Here is a 20,655-nt window from a genome sequence, read left to right on the forward strand (position 1 = left end):
CAATTCCTCCATTCCAGATTTAGTTTGTTCCCCCTTTCTTCTCAGACTTTAAATCACTGTACTCTCCTGGTGTGAATCAGAGCTTTGAGGCCAGAAACAGGGCTATAAATGCTTATCAAATATAAACAACCCTGCCCTGCTCTTCTGAAAAAGCATTTTTCAAAACAGCTTCCAAGAACGACAAAGTGGGGTTTAATTTTACATGGATTGATTGCATCAGAAGAGCTAAGCAGCTAATATTCATGAAATCCTATGGAGAAGCAGGTAAAAATTAAAAACGGTCCTGCCAAGCCAGCCCATCTGCGACCCCCTCCCCTCCCCTCCCTGCGGCAGGAACTCTGACTCTGGCGCCCGGGGCTTTGCTGCAGTTGCACTACCCACGCATACCCAACTAAGACTCAGACCACGCCAGCCATGCCACGAGGTGTGTTTTATTTTCTTTAATCATACAAATAATTTTCTACAATATCCCAGGGCAGTCCGGAGAATTTGGCAGTCCGATTGGGGGGGGGGGTCCCCTCAGAGACCCACAAGCCGATGGGATGGGCGCGGAGTGCCTGGGTTCACAGTGCAGCTTTGTCGCGCGTGTCCATCTTGCAGGTGGCTCCTTCTCCACATCACGACTGGAGTCTCCAAGATGACGGGGGTGGGGAGTCCTCCAGGTTCTTAAGAAATTTCACTCCGCTTCTCCTGCTCAATGGCTGGTGGAGAGCAGTAAGCGGGGATTGGGGGGTGAGAGAGAACACCTTGCATGCCCCCAAACCGAGGGCCTTACAAATCTCGAGTGGGTGAGGAGCCACGAGGTCTGGGGATTAAGAAAGAGGATGGGGCTGGGGAGACAGGCGCTTTGTGTAACCGAAACGGGGCCCGGGACCGCCCGGGGAGTAGGCATCCGCAGGGTGGGGTGGGGCGCTGGGCTGCGGCCCGCGGGGCCCGCGGCGGGGGTGGGGAGGCACTCACTCTCTTTGGTCGGCAGGGTGTTCTTCTCCTGCGTCTCCGTCTTCTTCAGTTTGGCCTTATCGAAGCTGGCGATTTCCCCCATGTCGGGCTTGTCTGCCATTTTCTTAAAACAATCCTAGTGGGCAAACCGAGGCGATTGGCCGGGACCCGCGGACCCCTGTGCGCTCCCCGCCCGCGCCTCCGGACGTGGCGCTCCAGCCGGGCGTTCCCAGCAGCCTCGAGGCCCGGACCCCGGCGTGTCCGCACCCTCTCCGCAGCCCCAGGGTGTGGGCCGCCCGCCGGGCGTCCCGTCGGGGTCGGAGAAGGGCGCCCGGGCGGCGGCGCGCTGGCCCGGGGCCCCGCTCCGACCCCACCCCGAGGGGCCTCCCCACCCAGCGCAATGCTCACCCTGGCCTTCGCTTCGAGCCGAGATTTCTGGCTACCGCTCCCGTCGCTGCAGCAAGAGACAAAAGAGCGGTGCCCGCCCCTCACCTTATATACGTCGCGCCCCGCCCCGCCCCTCGCTCGCCGCAGCGGGGGCGGTGCCGGCAGCCGGGGCGGGCGCTGCGCGCGAGCCGCTCGTTTCCCGCCGCGCCCTCCGGCTGCGGGCCGGGCTGGGTGCGGCTCTTCCCGCGCCTGCGGCCCCTGCGCGCCGTACCCCCAGTTCGTGGTGCACCCGGCGTGGAGACCGCGAGCGCTGCCAGGGTGGGTGCTGAGCCCTCGGTTTTCTTTTGGGGCTGTACTGCCCTCTCCGGGAATTTGCTGCTCACCCGCAGAACGGGCGTGGGCTTGGGGTGGGCTAACGTGTGTGTGTGTGTGTGTGTGTAGTTGTGGGTGGGCTAACGGGTGTGTGTGTGGGTGTGGGTGTGCGGGCGTGCACGCGCGCTCTGCAGTGGTCCCTGCTTGCAGGAGACACCCCTATTCAGTCCCAGGCCTCTTGCCTTTGCCCCACCAGAACCCCCTTCCGCCCTTTTCCTTTCTTTCCGGAGGCTGAGCCCTTGGGTGGTCTTGCATCCAAAGAATCCAAACAGAGGGTCCCAGAGGTGGAGACTTGGGGTGGAGGAGCAGATAGCCTTCCATTGCTCTTTGCTCATATTGGGGATCAGTTGCCCTCTCGTCGTCGTCTCCCGCCCCTGAGCTGGGCAGCTACTGCCGGTGTCGTGGCGGGTGCTGCTTAAGTGCTTGTTGCAGGAACTGCCTGAACGGCGGTGGCTGGCGGGAGCAGGCAGTCCTGAGAGGGCTCTCCGGTAGTGTTTCTTCTCTCAGGGTTCCTAGGAATGCTGTGTCCGAGGGTGCAGTTTTCCTCCTTGAAGTTAACCTTGAAGGTATCCCTACAAACCTTGTTTTCCTTATTAACCCATTATAGGAGTCGTATAATTATTCAGATCTTTCTTAGAAAATTTGTATTTTCAGCCTGTGCAACATCTTTAGATAATAAGTTCCATAAGTTAACAACTCGGGGTGAAGCAAGTCACCTTTTTTCAAGTGTCAAGTTTTACTAAGCTCTTTTAAAGTGGCACTTGGTGGAAACATCCTCAATTCTGTGTGGTCCTTTCCTGATTTTATTTGCTTTTCTCACATTCCCTCAGTGTGTTTGGAGCAGAAGGAAATAAATTTAGGCTTATGAGTTTGCTATACCAAACTTCTTGTGTGACTTGGGGCAAGTCTTTTCCTGCATACTAGTTTCTTCATCTTTAAAACATCTTTGGTATAAAAGCTTAAATGAAATAAAGAACAGGCATCAAGTGGAAGCTTAGTATGGCAGCTTAGTGTGGCAGCTTTGTTAGAATGCCACACTCACATTTTATTGGTGTATCAGTCAACTCTTGCCACAGCATGCTGTGTAACAAACTACCATAAAACTCAGCTTAAAAGAACATTTATTCTCCTTTATCTGCAGCTCAGCTGCTGCTAGGTTGGGCTAGGCTGGGCATGGCTCCTACCTGGTTGGATCCAGTTTTGCTCCTCAGCTGTCTTGTCCTCTGGACCAAGATTTAGCTGGAGATTGTTCTTGCCAAGGTGATGGCAAAACAGCAAGAGGGCTGTAGTGCAAGAGAGTGTAGAAGTGTTGAAGTTTGTGTAAAAGCATGTTATGTCACCTCATGTCTGTTAACATCCCACTGGCCAAATCCACCATCGATGGAGTGGGGTAGTATATTCCATCCATGGTGGGAAAGGGAGGGCAATGAACATTCTCTGACTAGTAATTCAACTTCACAGTCAGGGTAGGCAAACAACTGTAGCGAACAGCCCCCAAAGTGGCTTAATGCAATAAAAGAGTATTTCCCTTCGTACAGCAACATTATATGCTGATGGTTCTGGTCAGGCAGATCTCCTCCATACAGTGACTCAGGCACCTAGGCCCTTTTTCTCTTGTCACTCTGCCCTTCTCTAGGTCCTGGAAGTTTACTCTATTCAGCTAGTAGATGGGAAAAGGGGAGAATATAGAGGATCTCCATTACTTCTGCCCTCATTTCTTTGACCAAGACTCAGTCACATGGTCTCACCTAACTGCAAGGGAGGCTGGGAAATGTAGTCAAGCTGTGTGTCCAGTAATATTAATAAAAGAAAGCAGGGTTGGATGGACTTAGAATCGTCTTTGTCATATACTATTGAAGGTTCTGCCAAACTTGAGCATGAAAATATCCAGATATCCAGAGACATTGACTCTGTGGAGGGTCTCCCTGGCACTTAATTCCTTTTCACTTGTCATGCCAAGCATTATTTAAGTCATTACTTTCTTGGGCACCACCTTTTGCCCGAGCATGGGAATATGCACTTGTTCCAATTTGGACCCATGGTTAACTCCAATTTCAACTTTTATTTGAGAAATAAAGGAATCTATTTCTTCTAGATCTAGCTATGGAGACACACATTTCAAACATCAAGCATGCAGGATTCCCAAACAAAGGAGCTTTAAGTGGACTTGGAGATATTCTTTTCTTCTCACTCAGTGCATCTCTGTGGCCCATCTCTAAGGAAGCAGATAGCCTCTTTGGCATTTGTTGCTTAAGAACAATGGTCATAGAAAAATAAATTTGTAACTGTATGGTGATGGTGTTAACTAGACTTATTGTGGTGATTGTTTTTCAATGTATGCAATTACTGAATCATTTTGTTGTATACCTGAAACTAATATAATGCTATATGTCAATTATATCTCAATAATAAAAGAAAGAACAATGGTCAAATTATTAGCCTCATTCAATCCCATGGGTAGTGGTTTTAAAACATCTACATATTTTTTGATGCTTTTCCCATCATTTCTTGAGTATAGATTGTCCTTCATCACTTTCTTCTAGTGAAGAAAATGTGGCAGAAGTTATGCTTTTTGATTTATGAGTGTAGGTCGTAAAAGGCCATGGGGCTCTGCCTGACTGTCTCTCAGGATGCTTCCATGCTCTGAGAAAACCAAGCTCCGACAAAGGAAGGCCACTTGTAGGCATTCCAGCCACAGCCTCAGCTGAGGTCTGAACCTACAGCATCAACCACTAAACATGCAAGCAGGTGAGTCTTTGAAGCTTCAAACTGCCCCAGATAATGCTGAGTGGAGCAGACACAACTGTCCCTGGCCAAGTGGTAGATTCATGAGCAAAATAAAAGTAGTTGATTTAAGTCTCTAAGTTTTAGGATGTTTTGTTACGCAGCAGCATATAACTAGAACACCATGAGGTGAGAAAATCATAACTTAGTGGTGCCAGGGTCTCAGGTCCCACTTGGGGATTTTTCCTAAATATCTTCCATAATACACATACAAGATTGGACAATTAAGTTCACAAACTCATCCTAGAAAGAGTGCTACATATCTCATTGCTGAATATCACTACTGTCACCTTCAAAGTACTCCCCTTGCGAAGCTGTACACTGACCCAGCACCTAGTCCACCCTTCAAAGCAATGGAACTCTTTTCCTGGAATGGTCATCAGAGCGGTCATGGTATTACCCTTGCTATCCTGAATGTCATCAAAATGTTTTCCTTTCAATATTTCCTTTATCTTCGGGTAAAGAAAGAAGTCACTGGGGGCGAGATCAGGTGATTAGGGAGGGTGTTCCAATACAGTTATTTGTTTACTGGCTAAAAACTCCCTTACAGACTGGTGCATTGTCATGATGCAAGAGCCATGAATTGTGAAAAAGTTCAGGTTGTCTAACTTTTTCATGCAGCCTTTCAGCACTTCCAATTAGTAAACTTGGTTAACTGTCCAGTTGGTACAATTTCATAATGAATAATCCCTCTGATATCAAAAAAGTTTAGCAACATTGTTGCAACAAGTTCACGAACTTAATTGTCAGATCTCATATACTCATTCAATAAATGTTTATTGAATGCCCATGCAATATCTGGCAGTGTTCTGGATGTGGTAGATAGACAGATGACAAGACTCTTAAGTTACAAGTCTAGTGCCGTAAATGAATGACTTCAAATCAGTTAACAAGCGCGTGCTTATGCCTTGTATTCACTTACGACGGGTTTCATTTATGAGTATGTCTGACAACATTTCAGCCTGCTTCTTGGAACGTGTATACTGTTCACAGATGGTATAAAGAAAGCTGAACCACTCAACTCCAATTACATTTCCATCTTCTTTGTTGAGAAAGATGCTTTGGAAAATGTAGAGCTGTTAAGAGGGACCTAAAGGATTCTCTGACTGTCAACCTGGGGGTGGAGGATCCTTTGGCAATTGCCATAGGAAACCAACCCTCAGGCCTGTTCAATTTGACTTTTTTTTTCAGGGACTTGAATGGGGATGTAGATAGAATGTTGATAATAGGAAGGATGCAGCTCAGCTCTAAATGCTAAAGCAAGCTTGATTCAGTAGAGAAATGGACAAAATATGATGAGATGACTCTGCTAGGGACAGATGTGGAGCTCTTGGCCTGGCCATAAACCCTACAAGGACAGGGAGACATGATCACCTTGCTTAACTCTCATGGCAGTGAGATTTGTGGCTCTATGATGAGGAAGGAAGAGTTCTGTCCAGATTTCCTTTGACTCGAAGGAAGACATTCACTGTTGCTTCAGGGCCTTTGCCCTTGCTGAGATGCTCATGTGAGAGGTCCTACTTGGTCTAGACATTCACATTGTGCACCTTTTTATTTCATTTAGAAAGCTGCTTAAGTCTCAGAGAACCCTCCTTGGCCACTCACATAGAACAACACCCCTGTCATTCTCTAAACCTTTATCTTGTTTCATTTCTCTTCATAGAATCCATCTCTACCAAACATGTTATATATTCATTTCTTTGTTTATAGTCTATGTCCCACAGTAGGAGATGGGAGACCAGCCCTGTCTCATTTACCACTGTATCCCCAGCACCAAAGGCCATCCATGAAATATAGCCGTCAGTACTCAATGTTTGTACAAGTGCATGAAATTCCTAATCAAAATGGAATAAGCTACTTTGGGGTGGGTGATGAGTTCCCTGTCATTGGAGACATTCAACGAGTAGTGGATAGCCAACTATGTGGACTGTTACAGAGATAGTTCAGGCCTTGGGCCAGAGTAGGCTCACAAGTGAACAAAACGGCCTCTCCCTAGATGACTTCCCTGGTCCTCTTGCTCTCATTCCAGTTGTGAAGCAGACTCCTTTTGTGTGCCAGTTTTGCCAGCCTGAAAATAGCTGTGTGACTCTCATACAAAGGAGCTTCAGGAAGCAAAGAAATCAGGATGTGACCTCTGCATTTTCCGTGCCATCAAAATGCTATTTCTCTTTGTAGGTCATGGAATTTAAGGACTTGTCCAAGATAAAATTATGAAGAAAGTAGAGTGCGCCTTTGAGGTTCAGTGTCAGTAACGATTGTTCTCTGTGGATGTGTGGATGAATCCCTAAAGAAACCTTGGCGGTTGCTTAGGTTGCCCAAGTGGCCACCAGCCACAGTGTGAGTGGATATTATTGTTTCAGTTTTCATCTCTGGTGCTAGAATAGGAATAATGACGACAACTAACATTACTGAGCAGTTGCTGTGTTCCAGGCCCTGTGTTAAGGAATTTATGTCTTATTATCTTACTTCATCCTCTGCAAAATAGTGTGAAATGGTGCTATTTTTTTTATCATCTCTGATTTATAGCATAGGATCTGAGGCTTGGTCAAGGTCACTCAGCTGGCAATTGGCATTGCTGGAACTGGAATCCAGGTCTGGCTGATTCCAAACCCTGAGCTCATAACCGCTGCACCATCCTTGCCTAGATCTTGCATCAGGGTTTGAGAACTGGCAACTGGATTCAGCTGGCATAACTTGTTTTGTTTGGCCACATTAAATTTAATAAAAAACTTCAGCCAATATGCAGACATCGGAAGATTTCCAAATCGAAGTTCTAGCAACACTGGGTCTGTATTTTCTCATGGCAGCATGATTAGCTGCTGCCCCCTTGAAACGGGGTATGTCTTTTTCACGTTACTGGATTCTGCACCACTCCCTGGTGTCTTCCCAGCATGGAGAGCAGTGGCAGTTGCCATTTTTCATGTATGCACTGATGTTTATTTAAACTACAGAAGTATTTCTTGTTCACAGGTCTCTATCTGTGAATGTCAGAGTTCAAGATGACCCCCAATGATCCCTGCCTCCTGTTCCCACACGTGTGTAGTCACCTCTTCTATTGTACCAGGGTAGTCTGTGTGACCATTGGCATATGGCAGAGGAAATAGTATGTCATTTCTGAGATTAAGTTACAAGAGACTAATTTCCATTTTGGTGCCTGGCTTTTTCTCTCTTTCTCTTACATCTCTTGTTCTGGGGGATGCCAGCTGCCATGGGAACAGTTCTACGGAGAGGCCCATGTGGTGAGGAGGTCAAGTCTCTGGCCAACAGCCAGTGAGGAGCTGAATTTGTCAAGAGGTGAGCTCAGCCGTGGATCCTCTGCCCCATTTGAGTCTTCAGATGGTTGCAGCTCTGGCTGACATTTCCACCGCAATCTCCTGGGAGACCCTGCGCCAGAACCACCTAGCTAAGTCGTTCCCAGAAACTGAGATAATAAATACTTGTTTTATGTTGCTAAGGTTTGGAGACATTTGTTACTCAGCAATAGATAAATGAATTCACTATCAAAAGAGGGGAAAACGGCTGGATCAAGGGTACCATATGATTCCAAAAAAATTAAGAAAGAGCATGTTCATTTGTGGAAGTAAAGAATATTTACATCATTTTGAAACCTGCCATGGTAAGAGCTATGACGGGCATATGGGAAAGATGAGTGATGACAATCTTAACATTTTCACTCCAACGTTCATCTGCAGTCGAATGATATTTCCATGCCGCTGACAGCGGCTTTCAACTTTACCCCGCAAGCTTAGTGTTCCAGAAAGGAAGTGTAGGAAAGCAGATGTACGTTTTTCTATATTTTTTGTGTTTTTCAAGAATGAATAACAATAGGAAATTTTTATACTTTAAAGTAATTATTTTAATAAAATGTAGCACCTTGACTGTATTTACTTAAAAATATAAATACTATAATTATTTTCTGTGGAGTTTTGACACATTTTGGAGAACAAACTTGAAATCAATTAACACAGTGAAAGGTTAATGAACCAAGCCTGTTTTACTTCTTCACACTGTCTACCTGGCTCTTCTAGGTCTGAGTTTTCCAAGCTTGCTATAAAGTAGTGGTTTTCATTGTTTTTGACCTTGATCACCATTCCTGCCCCTTACCCCTCCACCAAAGAAGTACATTAAAAATACATTTCACGTTGTGACTCAGTGCTCACATGAACATACAAAAATGAAACAAAAGTTTCACCAGAACAATACTGTCTTACAGTGAGTGGTGCACTCTAATCTTCTTTGTTCTATTCCTTATCATTTTTAAAACCTCTTTATTTTGAAATACAGATTCAAAAGAAGTTGCAAAGAAAGTACATTGAGGTCCCCTGTGTACTCAGTGGTGACATCGTACATAACTATAACGCAGTATCCAAATCAGGAGAATGTATCCAATGTCAGGAAACTGACATACTATAAACCATTCTATACCAATCTATAAAACATTTCCAGATTTCACCAATTATTATGTGCACGTGTGTGTGTATGTGCATGTGTGCATGTATGTATAGTTCTATGCAATTTTATCACATGTATAAAGTTGTACAACCACCACAATCGAGATACAGACCTACCCTATCGCCACAAAGGGAATTCCTTTAGAGACTCACCTACCCAGAACCCCCACCCAGAACCCCCGGCAACCACTATTCTGTTCTCTATCTCTAAAATTTTGTCTGAAATTAGCTTTTCCCATTCAGCATAATACTCTTGAGATCTATTCAAGTTGTTGAGTGTACCAGTAGTTCATTCAGTTTTATTTCTGAATATTTCCATGGTATGAATGTACCACCTATTGAAGGTCATTTTGACTATTTCTGGCTTTTAGCTATTAAAAATAATGCAGCTGTGAACATTTTTGTACATTTTTTTTCTGTCTGTGCACATAACTTTTCATTTCTCTGGGATAAATGTCCAGCGGAGTGATTGCTGAGTTATATGGTAAGTGTGTGTTTGTTTTATAAGTAATTGCCAAACAGTTTTTCAGAGTGGCCATATATTTTATATTCCCACCTGTAATGTGTAAGATTTCCAGTTTCTTAGTATCCTCACCAGTATTTGGTGTTGTCACTATCTTTAATTTTAGCTGTTCTAATAGATGTAGAGTCATATTTCATCAAGGTTTTAATTTCATTTCCCTATGGCTAGTGGTGTTGAGCTATTCCTTTCCATTTTATTATTTTGTTAAAAATATTGATTGTGACCTGCCAATTTGTTTATGAGCCACTAATTGGTTGTGACCAACAGTTTAAACACTGCTGTAATGGGGCATTTCAATCAGTGCCTTAGCATGTTATTCAGAAATCATCCCGTTAACTTCTAAATTCTCCTTTCACCTCCACCAGACAGATGTTTCTGAAATTTTTATGTAACCCAGATGTCCTCTGGGATCTGACAAAGATCTAGATAAGAATGATTACAGCTCCTATTTGATGCACTCCCATGATCATGGTTACTCTGAATTTTCAGAAATAGTCTGTTCTTATGGTTACTTCTGGTTTCTCTGAATTGTTGTGTCTCCATATTGGTGCATACCCAAACATAGCAAATCCTTGGTCTTGACTCTCTTCTTCAAAGCAACTTAAGATTGGTGTGTTTGTAGCACAACTTTTACTAAAGGTTTGTGAGTTAAGGGGAGGGGTAAATCGATATTTTTAATGACACATCTTTGGTCCTAAAATCCCTTTTTGTGCCTTGGGTGATCTACCCTTTGTGGTTCTCCTAGGTAGCCCCAAACCCATACTGTCTCACTATCTCTTTTTCTTTTCTGATTCACTCCTTCCTCTCTTCATTCAACCCTCTGAGAAATACCAACTTCCTTCTTTCTCTCCAGCAGAACAATGTACTTCTTTTTTGCTGAAAAGTTCTTGCTGAAAGGAGGTTTACAGCCCTCTTTTTCTACCATATGTAACTGATGGAGCTCTTTCCCCAAAGATAATTCGCTTCCTCAGTGGAGTTTTTGTGTTAGCCACTACTACTTGTGTCTTTTGACAGAATAGTCTGTCTTCTGTGTTTTTCTTTCATATCAATGTTAAGAAGCATACTTTTCCCAAATGAATATCATTCTTCCCTCCCTGCTTGTGTCTACTTCAATAGAAAGCCTGGAGGTCTTAGGTTTCCTGCCCCTGATGTATATGTGAAGTCTGCTCTCTGAATCGTGCTTGCCAATGGGCTGCAGTCCTATATTTTCTATCCCAGTTGTCTTAGTCTGTTCGGGCTACTATAACAGAATGTTCTAGACTGAGGGTCTTATAAACAGAAACTTATCTCTCAGGGTTCCAGAGGCTGGGAATTCCAAGATAAGGTGCAGACAGATTCAGTGTCTGGTGAGGACCTGCTTCCTGGTTCGTAGATGACTATCTTCTCACTGCATTCTCAGTTGGTGGAAGGCCTAGGTTGCTCTCTGAGGTTTCTTTTACAGGGCATCAATCTCATTCAGGAGGGCTCCACCCTTATGACCTAATCACCTCCCAAAGGCCCCACCTCCTAACACCATCACTTTCAGGGTCAGGATTTCAATACATGAATTCTGGGGGACACAAACATTCAGTCTATAGCACTAGTGCTCTAAGTTGATAAAATTCTTGGAAAAGTTGCTCAGATATAAGATGTGTCTACCTAAGAACAAATAAGGCTTTATTTCTAGGGTTGCAATGTCAATCTCTGTGGCATGCTATTAGCCAATGAAGAGGTGGGGGGAATACCTGGGATTAGGAAATTAAGAATAAAAGGACTCTGGGGAAAATGAGGACATGTATTTGTCCTTCTTTATTCCTCCACCAAGATTTTTCTGAGTGCCTATGTTATGCCCTGCTAGTGATACAGAGATGAATAAGCTGAGGTTCCTGTTCTGAAGGCTCATACAGTCTAGGGGGGGACACAGACCTGAAAAATCAACCTAAGATAGTGACCAAATGAAATAAAAGCAATGAGAGAGTAAAGACCACAGACATCATGGAGTGGGGATGAACCACTTCTGTTGGGCTCTGTCAGGTTTCCTAGCCCACAGCAACTGTGAATCTTATACATGATTGTCGTTTTAAGCCACTGAGATTTTTTCAGGGTGATTTGTTATGCAGAGTAACTGGAACATACAGTGTAAAATCTCTCACGTACCTCCAAGCCCCAGATCTCCCATTTCCCTTCCTGGAAGCAATCACTATTGCCAATTTCTTGTGTTTTCTTTCAAATATATGTGCTTGAAAGCATATATGCTATGCAAGCATGTATGTATATAGACATTTTTTAAAATTTATTTTTAAAAATGGTAGTGTATGAATATACACTCTGCACTGTACTTTTTTCTTACTAGATCTTGGAGATTGTATCATATCAGTGCAAATAATGAACATAGTAATACTGATAGCTAAATTTATATACAACCGTGTTTCCCCGAAAATAAGACCTAGCTGGACAATTAGCTCTAATGTATCTTTTGGAGCAAAAATGAATATGAGACCTGGTCTTATTTTACTATAAGATCAGGTATAATATAATGTAATATATAATATAATATAATATAATATAATATAATATAATATAATATAATATAATATAATGTAATACCAGATATAATATAATATAATATAATGTAATACCAGATATAATATAATATAATATAGTATAATACTGGGTATAATATAATATAATATAATACCTGGTCTTATATTAATTTTTGCTCCAAAAGATGCATTAGAGCTGATTGTCCGGCTAGGTCTTATTTTCAGGGAAATACGGAATTACTCTGTATCCATTACGGTTCTAAGCACTTTACACGTATTGACTCTAATCACACAACAATCCTATCAGCAAAGTACTAGTACTTCCCTCTTTACAGATGAAGAAACTGAGACACAGAGAGGTTAAATAACTTACGGTCACACATCTAGTAGGTAGAGACAGGATTTGAATCCTAGCCATTCAGCTCCAAGTCCACCATGTTTTCTTTTTCTTCTTAAAGGCTGCATGTGATTCTATTATACAGACGTATCACATATTATTTAATCAATACCATATTGATCTACATTGACATTGTTTTCAGCAGTTTGCTATCACAGACTACTCCCCCTAATGTTTGCGGGGCCCAGGACAAGAGTACAAATGGAGATTCATATAGTGCATGTCTAAATATTTAAGTTATAAAGCTAGCGAGCATAGTGTTAAATGAAATACATTCTAACCTTCTGCATAACAGATACAATTTCATAACACATTTAAAAAATGTGAAAAGAGATAGTTTTTGTATGAGCAAAAGTGGGCAAAATATCACAGATGACTGAATTTTGTAAATATTCTGCAGGTCTGGGTGTTCTGTTGATGGGTTGGGAATGTTTGAAAGAACGATAAAGACATACGTGATTCATAAATTATTGGAAATTTATTCCACAATTTTTTTTTGCTTTCACTTAAGCATAATTACTAATTGTGTTGTTATCAATATTTTCACATAACCAGTTCTATGAATAGTAATGATCTAAACAATTAAAAAAATAAAGTGTAATTGTATTTAAAGTGTACAGAATTTGATTATACGGTCGATTTTTGTTATTTAGGGTAGTTATGTTCTATAAAGTCCCTAGCAATGCTGAATTAACAAATACTAAACCATTGTTCCTAGGGGAAATACAAAATTAGGTTCCTGTGAGCCTTTGGTCACAACCTTTTCTTCGGCTGGTCAATACATAACCTTGTTCTATGTGTGTTTCTATTGAAAGTTGAAAGACACCTTACTTCGCATATATTGTTGGTTCATTAACACTGAAATCATACAACCAACATTATAAAATGCCTGAACAAAGCTTATCTAACAAATGCATTTTCTCTGTAAGGCACATCACAGTCTTTTTGTACTTAGGAACTCTAAATAGCATTTTTCACTATGCTTGGGGCCATTTTAAACAGTGAAATCACTGATAAAAGTGAGAAAAACAAGGTATGAAATAGACTGCAAAAGGACGCTTGTTTGCAGCATGAGATCTGAAATGGAAGATAGAACGCTGCGTTGTTTGGCCTCAGCTGGGAATGTGTGTTGGGACTCAAATGTTTTGGCACTTTGTGCATGTCCTCAAATGACCACAAAATCCCTGTGACTATTGATTATAGGGTTACAAGTAAATTTCAGTAAGTAGGCAAATTCTCGACTATGGCATCTATGAATAACGGGGATCAACGGTATTTTCATAAAAAATGTGAATTCAATTATGTAAAACACAAAACTGTTAAAATAGATTTCACATTTTGAAAAAGAAATTTTCTTCTAAAATATTAACATTATTATTCTAAAGCAAAATGTAAATATTAGTGAATTTCAAAAGTATAAACCCCCATTATTTAAAAACAAAGTATTTAAACGTTTTGTAGATGTGATTAAATTCAATGAATGATTTTAGAAAAATTAAAATCTTTGCAATTCTCACATTCAATGTCTATCTCATCGCCAATGTAAATAATCTGTATTTTGCTTCATATGTGTTATGTTTAGACTGACCGGCACACAAATTAAAGAATAATATGAGCTATTTATGATTGCAAAATGGCCCTCAGCTGTCTTATACAACTGTTGGGCATACTGTGCTGATCTGTAAGTATTAATAATTCCTGTAGCTACAGGAATTCCTGCGCTAATTTTTGGAGGTACAGACTGCAATGGAAAAAGGAGGAAGCACATGGCCACCTGGTACTACTGGGGATGCTGGTTATGCAAGTATCTATGGGAGAGAAGGTTTGAGTACAGAAGTGCTTAGGTAAGTGCTTTATCCCTCCAACCACCCCTAAACACCGAAGCATGTAATTGTTGGTGCTGGCAGTGGTACAGCCCACAGACCTCTCTGTCATTGAGGTGCAGTCACCCCTTGAACCCCTTGCTTCCAGGATACGGAGCCGAGGAAGCCTGTGCCCTGGGCTTGCATGATGCTTGTATATGGAGGGAAGTCCTCTAATGTGCCAGTCTCTCTTGCCTGGGTCTATGGAAAGGACCACTATAAACTGCTGCAAATGAATTAAAACAAACAAAACCTGTGCAGTGTCTGTGTAGGACACGTTCTCAGTGTTTCTTTAGTTATTTTTTGTAGTTTGCACCAATTTTCATTCATTTCTGACTTCTATTTAATTTGCATAAAATTAAATGGCTCCTGCATACTACATTTTTTATCCTTCCTTAAAGACTATGCAAAATTGCCATGTTATTTTCAGTTAATTTGCTCATTTCAGAATTCGTATTCTTTTTCTCTTTTATGCAATATGTTTCTCTTTGGCTTGGAGCCAAATTTCTATGCTTCGCTCCAGTTAAGCCTTATGAAAAGACAATCACCAGCTCACTGGAGAGGGCGTACTAATTTACAACAGCCTAGTACAACAAGGGTTTGACTTACTATCATTGCATCTCTAGGAAGGAGTGTGGTAGTGACTGCTCTCAGGCAAAGCCCCCTTTTCTAATGAAAGTGTAGACATATTTATAAAGCACCTTGGATAGCTCATAGGGTCAGGGGAGCTGACCAGGGGAACTGGGTCAACATGCTGGCACCATTACCTACCAGCCCTGAGCCCCCAGCAGTCGCTTCACATCTCTGAACTTGAAGTTCGTCATCTGAGACATGGGGATACAACTGAGCTGTCACAAGGATCAGTGAGACAAGCATGTGAAAGCATTTTGTAGGTGAGATGTATTCTATAAGGGGAGCCATTCAACTACTTGGATTTATTTTTATAATTTCCCTACACTGTGCTACTACTCCACTATAATATTTTCTAAGCTAGTCTCAGTATTGTTCTATTGTTATCATTTCAGGCCACCCAATAAATGCTCCCGAGATTAATGTTAATGTTTCCAAAGAGGTTTCTGGAAATGTTAAAGGACAGCGTCGTTTTGAAGATGGTGATGATGGGTGGGGAAAAATGTCCGAGTTCTGAAATTAAGAAAAGAAAAAATATCCAGAATTGATTGGAAAAGGTTTGCCAGGAAGTTGGGGGAAGCTTTCCAGAAGTGGAAGGGGCAGGGACGAGGCCTTGCCCTCAGTATTATTAGTTGACTTGGGCTGCATAACAAAAGTAACACAGGCTGGGGGGCTTAAACAACAGAAATTTATTTTTCACAGCTCTGGAGGCTAGAACTCCAAAATCAAGGTGTCAGCAGGTTTCATTTCTTCAGGAGCCTGTCTCCTTGGCTTGCAGATGGTCGCCTTCTTGCTGTGTCCTTACATGGTTGTGCTGTGCACGCACATCCCTGATGCCTTTCTGTGTCCAAATCTCCTCTTCTTACAAGGACAGCAGTCAGCCTGGAGTATGGACCCACCTTAACAGCTGTATTTTAACTCAATCACCACTTTAAAGAGCTTATCTCCAAATATAGTTACATTTTGAGGTGTTGGGAGTTAGCACTGTAACACGATTTTGGGGGGGGGGGCACAATTCATCCCATCACACCCATTAACATTTAAATCAGATGACAGTGCAGGTCCTGAATTTGGTCCAGAATAGGAACTCTGACTTTTAGCTCTCTGTGAACTGATACAAACATAGGAATTCTGTCCCCAAAGAACGTAACAATATTGTGACCAGTTGAGTAAACCAGGGAGTTCTCACCTGGGAGTCTGAGTTTCACTTGACCTGGTTCATTCTTTCATTTGTTCATATATTTATTTAACAAGCATTTCCTGGGTGCCTATCAGATGCTGGACACTAGGCCAGGTACGAGGAATTCCAAGGTGTCTTGGCTTGTGTGACCTTGTGACTTGAGATGTTTGTGGTCTGTAATGGGAAATGGACATATCGATAGATGTTGTGATGTGTGATAGGTATAACAGGACAAGTCTCCACCAGATGCAGTGGTGGTGTTAGCTGATCCACGTGTCTGTGGATGTTGAGCTGAGTTAAGGAATGCGTAATGCCACTCGTAATCATAGCTGACATTTATGGGATCTTTAACTATGTGGCCGGCTTGGTCTTATAGGTTTTGCTTGTGCTATCTCAGTAACTGCAACTACTACCAGGTTGTTGAGCTCTTATGACAAGTCTGGGAGGAAGTATTATTAGCCCTATTTATTGCTGTAGAAACAAAGGGAGCTTGTTATGGGCTGAATGTTTGTGTCCCTGAAAATACATATGGTGAAGCCCTAACTCCCCATGTGATGGTATTAGATGGTGGGGCTATTGGGATGAGGGTGGAGCTCGTTTGATGGTTTAGATGAGGGTGGAGCTCGTTTGATGGGATTAGTGCCCTTGCAAGAAGAGGAAGAGACATGAGAGCTCTGTCTCCTCCACACGCACGCAGAGGAAAGACCATGTTGAGCATGCAGTGAGAAGGCGGCAGTCGGTAAGCCAAGAAGAGGGCCTCACCAAGAGCTGAAACCTTGATCTTGGATTTCCCAGCCTCCAGAACTATGAGAAATAAATTTCTGTGTTTAAACCACCCAAGTCTATGTTTTCTTATGGCAGTCCAAACTAAGAACTGAAGGAATTTGCCCTAGATCTCATGTCCTGAATGACAGAGTTGGTGAAGTCATGTTGGTGTAAATCTCAACAGAAGTGAGGTATGGTGGAACAAGAAAGGAGGCAAAGAAGGGGAGCAGAGGCTGGTCTACACTTAGCTCCTCTAGGCATTAGTGTCCTCATCTGTAAAATGGTGATGACAATAGTATGCACTTCCTGTGGTTGCAAAGTGCTTAGAACAGCATCTGGCACATAGTGACGGCTGTGCACGTGTTTGCTATTGTCACGATGTCAATGGATTTGATGGATGCAGGGAGGGTAGGAGATTATTGCTATGATACAGGTAAGTGATAATGAGCGTCAGTCTCACAGAGTGTCAGTGGGGATAAAAAGCTGAAGAATTTGAGAATTAATCACCATAGAAAATAAGCAGTGGTGGATGGGACATAGTGGGTGACAGAGAGAGGTCTCCAGCTAGCTTGGGTGACATAGTGACGTTAACAGAAATAACTAACACAATGTGCTAGGCTCTGTACTAAATGTCTCTCCTTATGTGTCCAGAGCCATACCCAGCTTGATAATTCTTCCACAACATTTATCCTACCTCCTGATGTGTGTGTGTGTGTGTGTGTGTGTGTGTGTGTGTGTGTGTGTGTGTAATATAATGTGTAAGTAGCTGGAGATTATAGCCTAGCCAAGATGATACATCAAAAAAAAATCACAAAAGGTGACTTTTTGTAGGCCCTTCTGGTCTCAAGATTATGGCCAGAGAGATATCAAGGTCACCAAGAATAATTTGGAGGTTGCCAAAGACTTGTTTTAAAGTGTTTTCAAGTCTGACCGAGAACTCTGACATTTAGAAAAATAAGATATGAATATTAAAAGAAAAAGCACCATCACAGAGATGAGCCAGGCTGGGCTTAGAAAGTGCCCAGTTCCCCATGACCTGCTCCTGGCATCCAGAGATACCTCTGGGGCCCAAGGTTGGCTGAGAAGTTTGAAGGGGTGAGGGTGTCACCACTGCAGGAGTGATCTGGCCCCGTGAAGAGGGCCCCCGAGATGTAGGGAAAGTGGCAGTAGATCTCAGGTAATCTGCAAAGTCAGGAGGTCAACCAAGAAAACAGACCCTGAGTGACAACAGCAGGTGCTTCAGAGGCAGGTATAGCACAGATAGAGGCAGGTTAGTCCCTGGTCCTTGGACCTCCTTGGGGAGAAGGAAAAAAGAAGGAACTCCTAAAGACTGAGCATTTCTCCTAGGAGGAGCTCAATGAAGACCGAACACTGCTTTATGCAGTAAGAGACTGAGTTACCTTTAATTGGCTCACCCACTCCCGGTCTGCTAGAGTGGGCTCCCAAGCCCTCCCAGAGAAATAAAGAAAGTTGCATTTCCCTCCCAAATATGGATCATATTCCCTGGACACATGCAGTATAAGAATCTTCAATTTGCTTTGTCTTGCTCCTATCCTGATGTCTGTATGTTTTCTGCAAACATGGGGTCCAGTAGTCATCCGAGCCCCATTATGGTGGTGACTCACTGGGTGACTGTTAATTATGCTCTTTGGATTGCAAGGAACAGAGAGACTCACTGGGACTTCTTTAAGGGAAAGGAGGTGTCGCAGGTTGGGTTTCCAGGGAAGCAGACTTTGAGATGGTTTAATATTTAGGATGGTTATTTATTTTTAAGATTTTATTGGGGAACAGTGTGTACTTCCAGGACTTTTCCAAGTCAAGTTGTTGTCTTTTCAATCTTAGTTGTGGAGGGCACAGCTCAGCTCCAACTCCAGTTGCCGTTGTTAGTTGCAGGGGGCGCAGCCCATCACCTCTTGTGGGAGTCAAACTGGCAACCTTGTGGTTGAGAGGATGCGCTCCAACGAACTGAGCCATCTGGGAGCTCAGCGGCAGCTCAGCTCAAGATGCCCTGTTCAATCTTAGTTGCAGGGGGTGCAGCCCACCATCCCTTGTGGGACTCGAGGAATCGAACTGGCAACCTTGTGGTTGAGAGCTGGCGCTCCAACCAACTGAGCCATCCAGGAGGCAGCTCAGCTCAAAGTGCCGTGTTCAATCTTAGTTGCAAGACGCTGAGCCCGGCAACTTTGTGGTTGAGAGCCCACTGGCCCATGTGGGAATTGAACCTGCAGCCTTCTGCATTAGGAGCACGGAGCTCCAACTGCCTGAGCCACCAGGCCGGCCCCCAGGATGGTTATTAAGGAGTGGCCTTGGATAAACTACTGTTGAAGGGGAGGAAGGAAGTGAGATTAGGAAGAGAAGTCAAGCTGTGACAGCCTCAGTTTCCATGATACCCAGGGGAACTCTGGAGATAGCGTTGTACTGAGATGGGCTGAGACAGCCATCAGAAAGGTGAGGTGGCTCTCTGTAGCTGAGACAGTACTGAAGGGCTGACACTGTCTGCTGCCAATGGGCCCCCAGGAATTCAGTTTCTTTCCCATTCCTCCTGGTTTTCATGACTCCCATGCTCCGCTCTTATATATTGTCTGCATCCCCTGTGTGTCTGGTCTGCTTTCTCCTGGGCCTCGATGGTCCTTCCCATGTTCTCCTAATTAAGTTCTGGAGGAGCTATTCACATTGATCTCGGTCTAAGATTCCCAAACTGTTCCATGGAACACTGGTTCTGGGTATGTTAACAGGTCCTTCAAAAGCTGTGTAACATGTGTGCGCAGGTTCATTGTACTCTTTATCCTTCTTTTGTGTGTGTTTTAAAAATCTTCATATTAAAAAATGTAAGTAAATATATCTCCTTTTTATGAAAATGTAAGCTGGTAACGAGATGAGGTAGTATAGGGAAGTGGGTGAAAGTCTGGATTCTGAGGTTAGAGTGTGTGAGTTTGAATCCAGCACCTACTAGATGCATGACCTTGGGCAAGTGACTTAACCTCCCTATGCTAGCTCTGCTCCCCTAAACAAGGACAGGGTGACTCCTGATAGATGGCGACACTGAGTGACTGGCATGTCCATGGCAGTTATTTTATGGAAAAATAGCAAGTGTGAATTTCAAAATGTATTTTAAAAAGTTGTACATGTATGTGTACAAGGACCAACTGGAAAAAATAATTTTACTGATGCCTCATTTTTGGGAGACTGGATATTTTTCTTACATTTATCTGTGAAGATATATGTACCCCTATGTTCATTGCAGCATTATGCACGGTGGCCAAGACGTGGAAACAACCAAAGTGTCCTTCGATAGATATTAGGTAAGGAAGATGTGCTACACACATACAATGGAATATTACTTGGCCAAAAGAAAAGATGACATACTGCCATTTGCGACATGGATTGATCTGAGATTATTATGCTAAGCAAAATAAGTCAGACAGAAAAAGTCGAGAATCATACGACTTCACTGATATGTGGTGTATAAAACTGAAAGCAACAAAGGAACAAGACAAACAAACAAAGAAACAAAAACTCATAGACACAGACAACAGTATAGTGGTTACCAGAGGGTAAGGAGGAGGGGGGATGGTAGAAAAGAGTAAAGGAAGTCAAATATATGGTGATGGAAAGAGAACTGACTCTGGGTGGTGAGCACACAATGTGAGATATAGGTGATGCATTATAGAAATGTATGCTTGAAACCTATACCATGTTTCCGCAAAAATAAGACCGGGTCTTATATTAATTTTTGCTCCAAAAGACGTATTAGGGCTTATGTTCAGGGGATGTCATTCCGAAAAATCATGCTAGGGCTTATTTTCTGGTTAGGTCCTACTTTCGGGGAAACATGGTATCATT

The 20,655-nt window shown here is 42.9% G+C and overlaps 2 protein-coding genes across 2 annotated transcripts in view; one reads left to right on the forward strand and one right to left on the reverse strand.

The window, feature by feature from the left end:
- Positions 1 to 411: 411 nt before the first annotated feature.
- On the reverse strand, positions 412 to 1,495 carry TMSB10 (thymosin beta 10). Its single transcript, XM_081069735.1, has 3 exons — positions 1,348 to 1,495; positions 961 to 1,075; positions 412 to 701 (listed from the first exon to the last, which is right to left on the reverse strand). Exons 2-3 carry the CDS (start codon positions 1,058 to 1,060, stop codon positions 667 to 669), a joined length of 135 nt encoding a protein of 44 aa, XP_080925861.1. The 5' UTR covers positions 1,061 to 1,075; positions 1,348 to 1,495; the 3' UTR covers positions 412 to 666.
- Positions 1,496 to 1,515: 20 nt separating this feature from the next.
- The window catches only part of TRABD2A (TraB domain containing 2A), a gene marked incomplete at its 3' end in the record, with an annotated part of 84,003 nt that continues 64,863 nt past the window's right edge, over positions 1,516 to 20,655 (forward strand). The window contains 3 exon segments of the mRNA XM_081069734.1: positions 1,516 to 1,644; positions 7,686 to 7,776; positions 14,080 to 14,219. Coding sequence (XP_080925860.1) covers positions 14,122 to 14,219 — 98 coding nt within the window. The 5' untranslated portion in view covers positions 1,516 to 1,644; positions 7,686 to 7,776; positions 14,080 to 14,121.

Source organism: Rhinolophus hipposideros, assembly GCF_964194185.1.
Source record: "Rhinolophus hipposideros genome assembly, chromosome: 12".
Lineage (NCBI taxonomy): Eukaryota > Metazoa > Chordata > Mammalia > Chiroptera > Rhinolophidae > Rhinolophus > Rhinolophus hipposideros.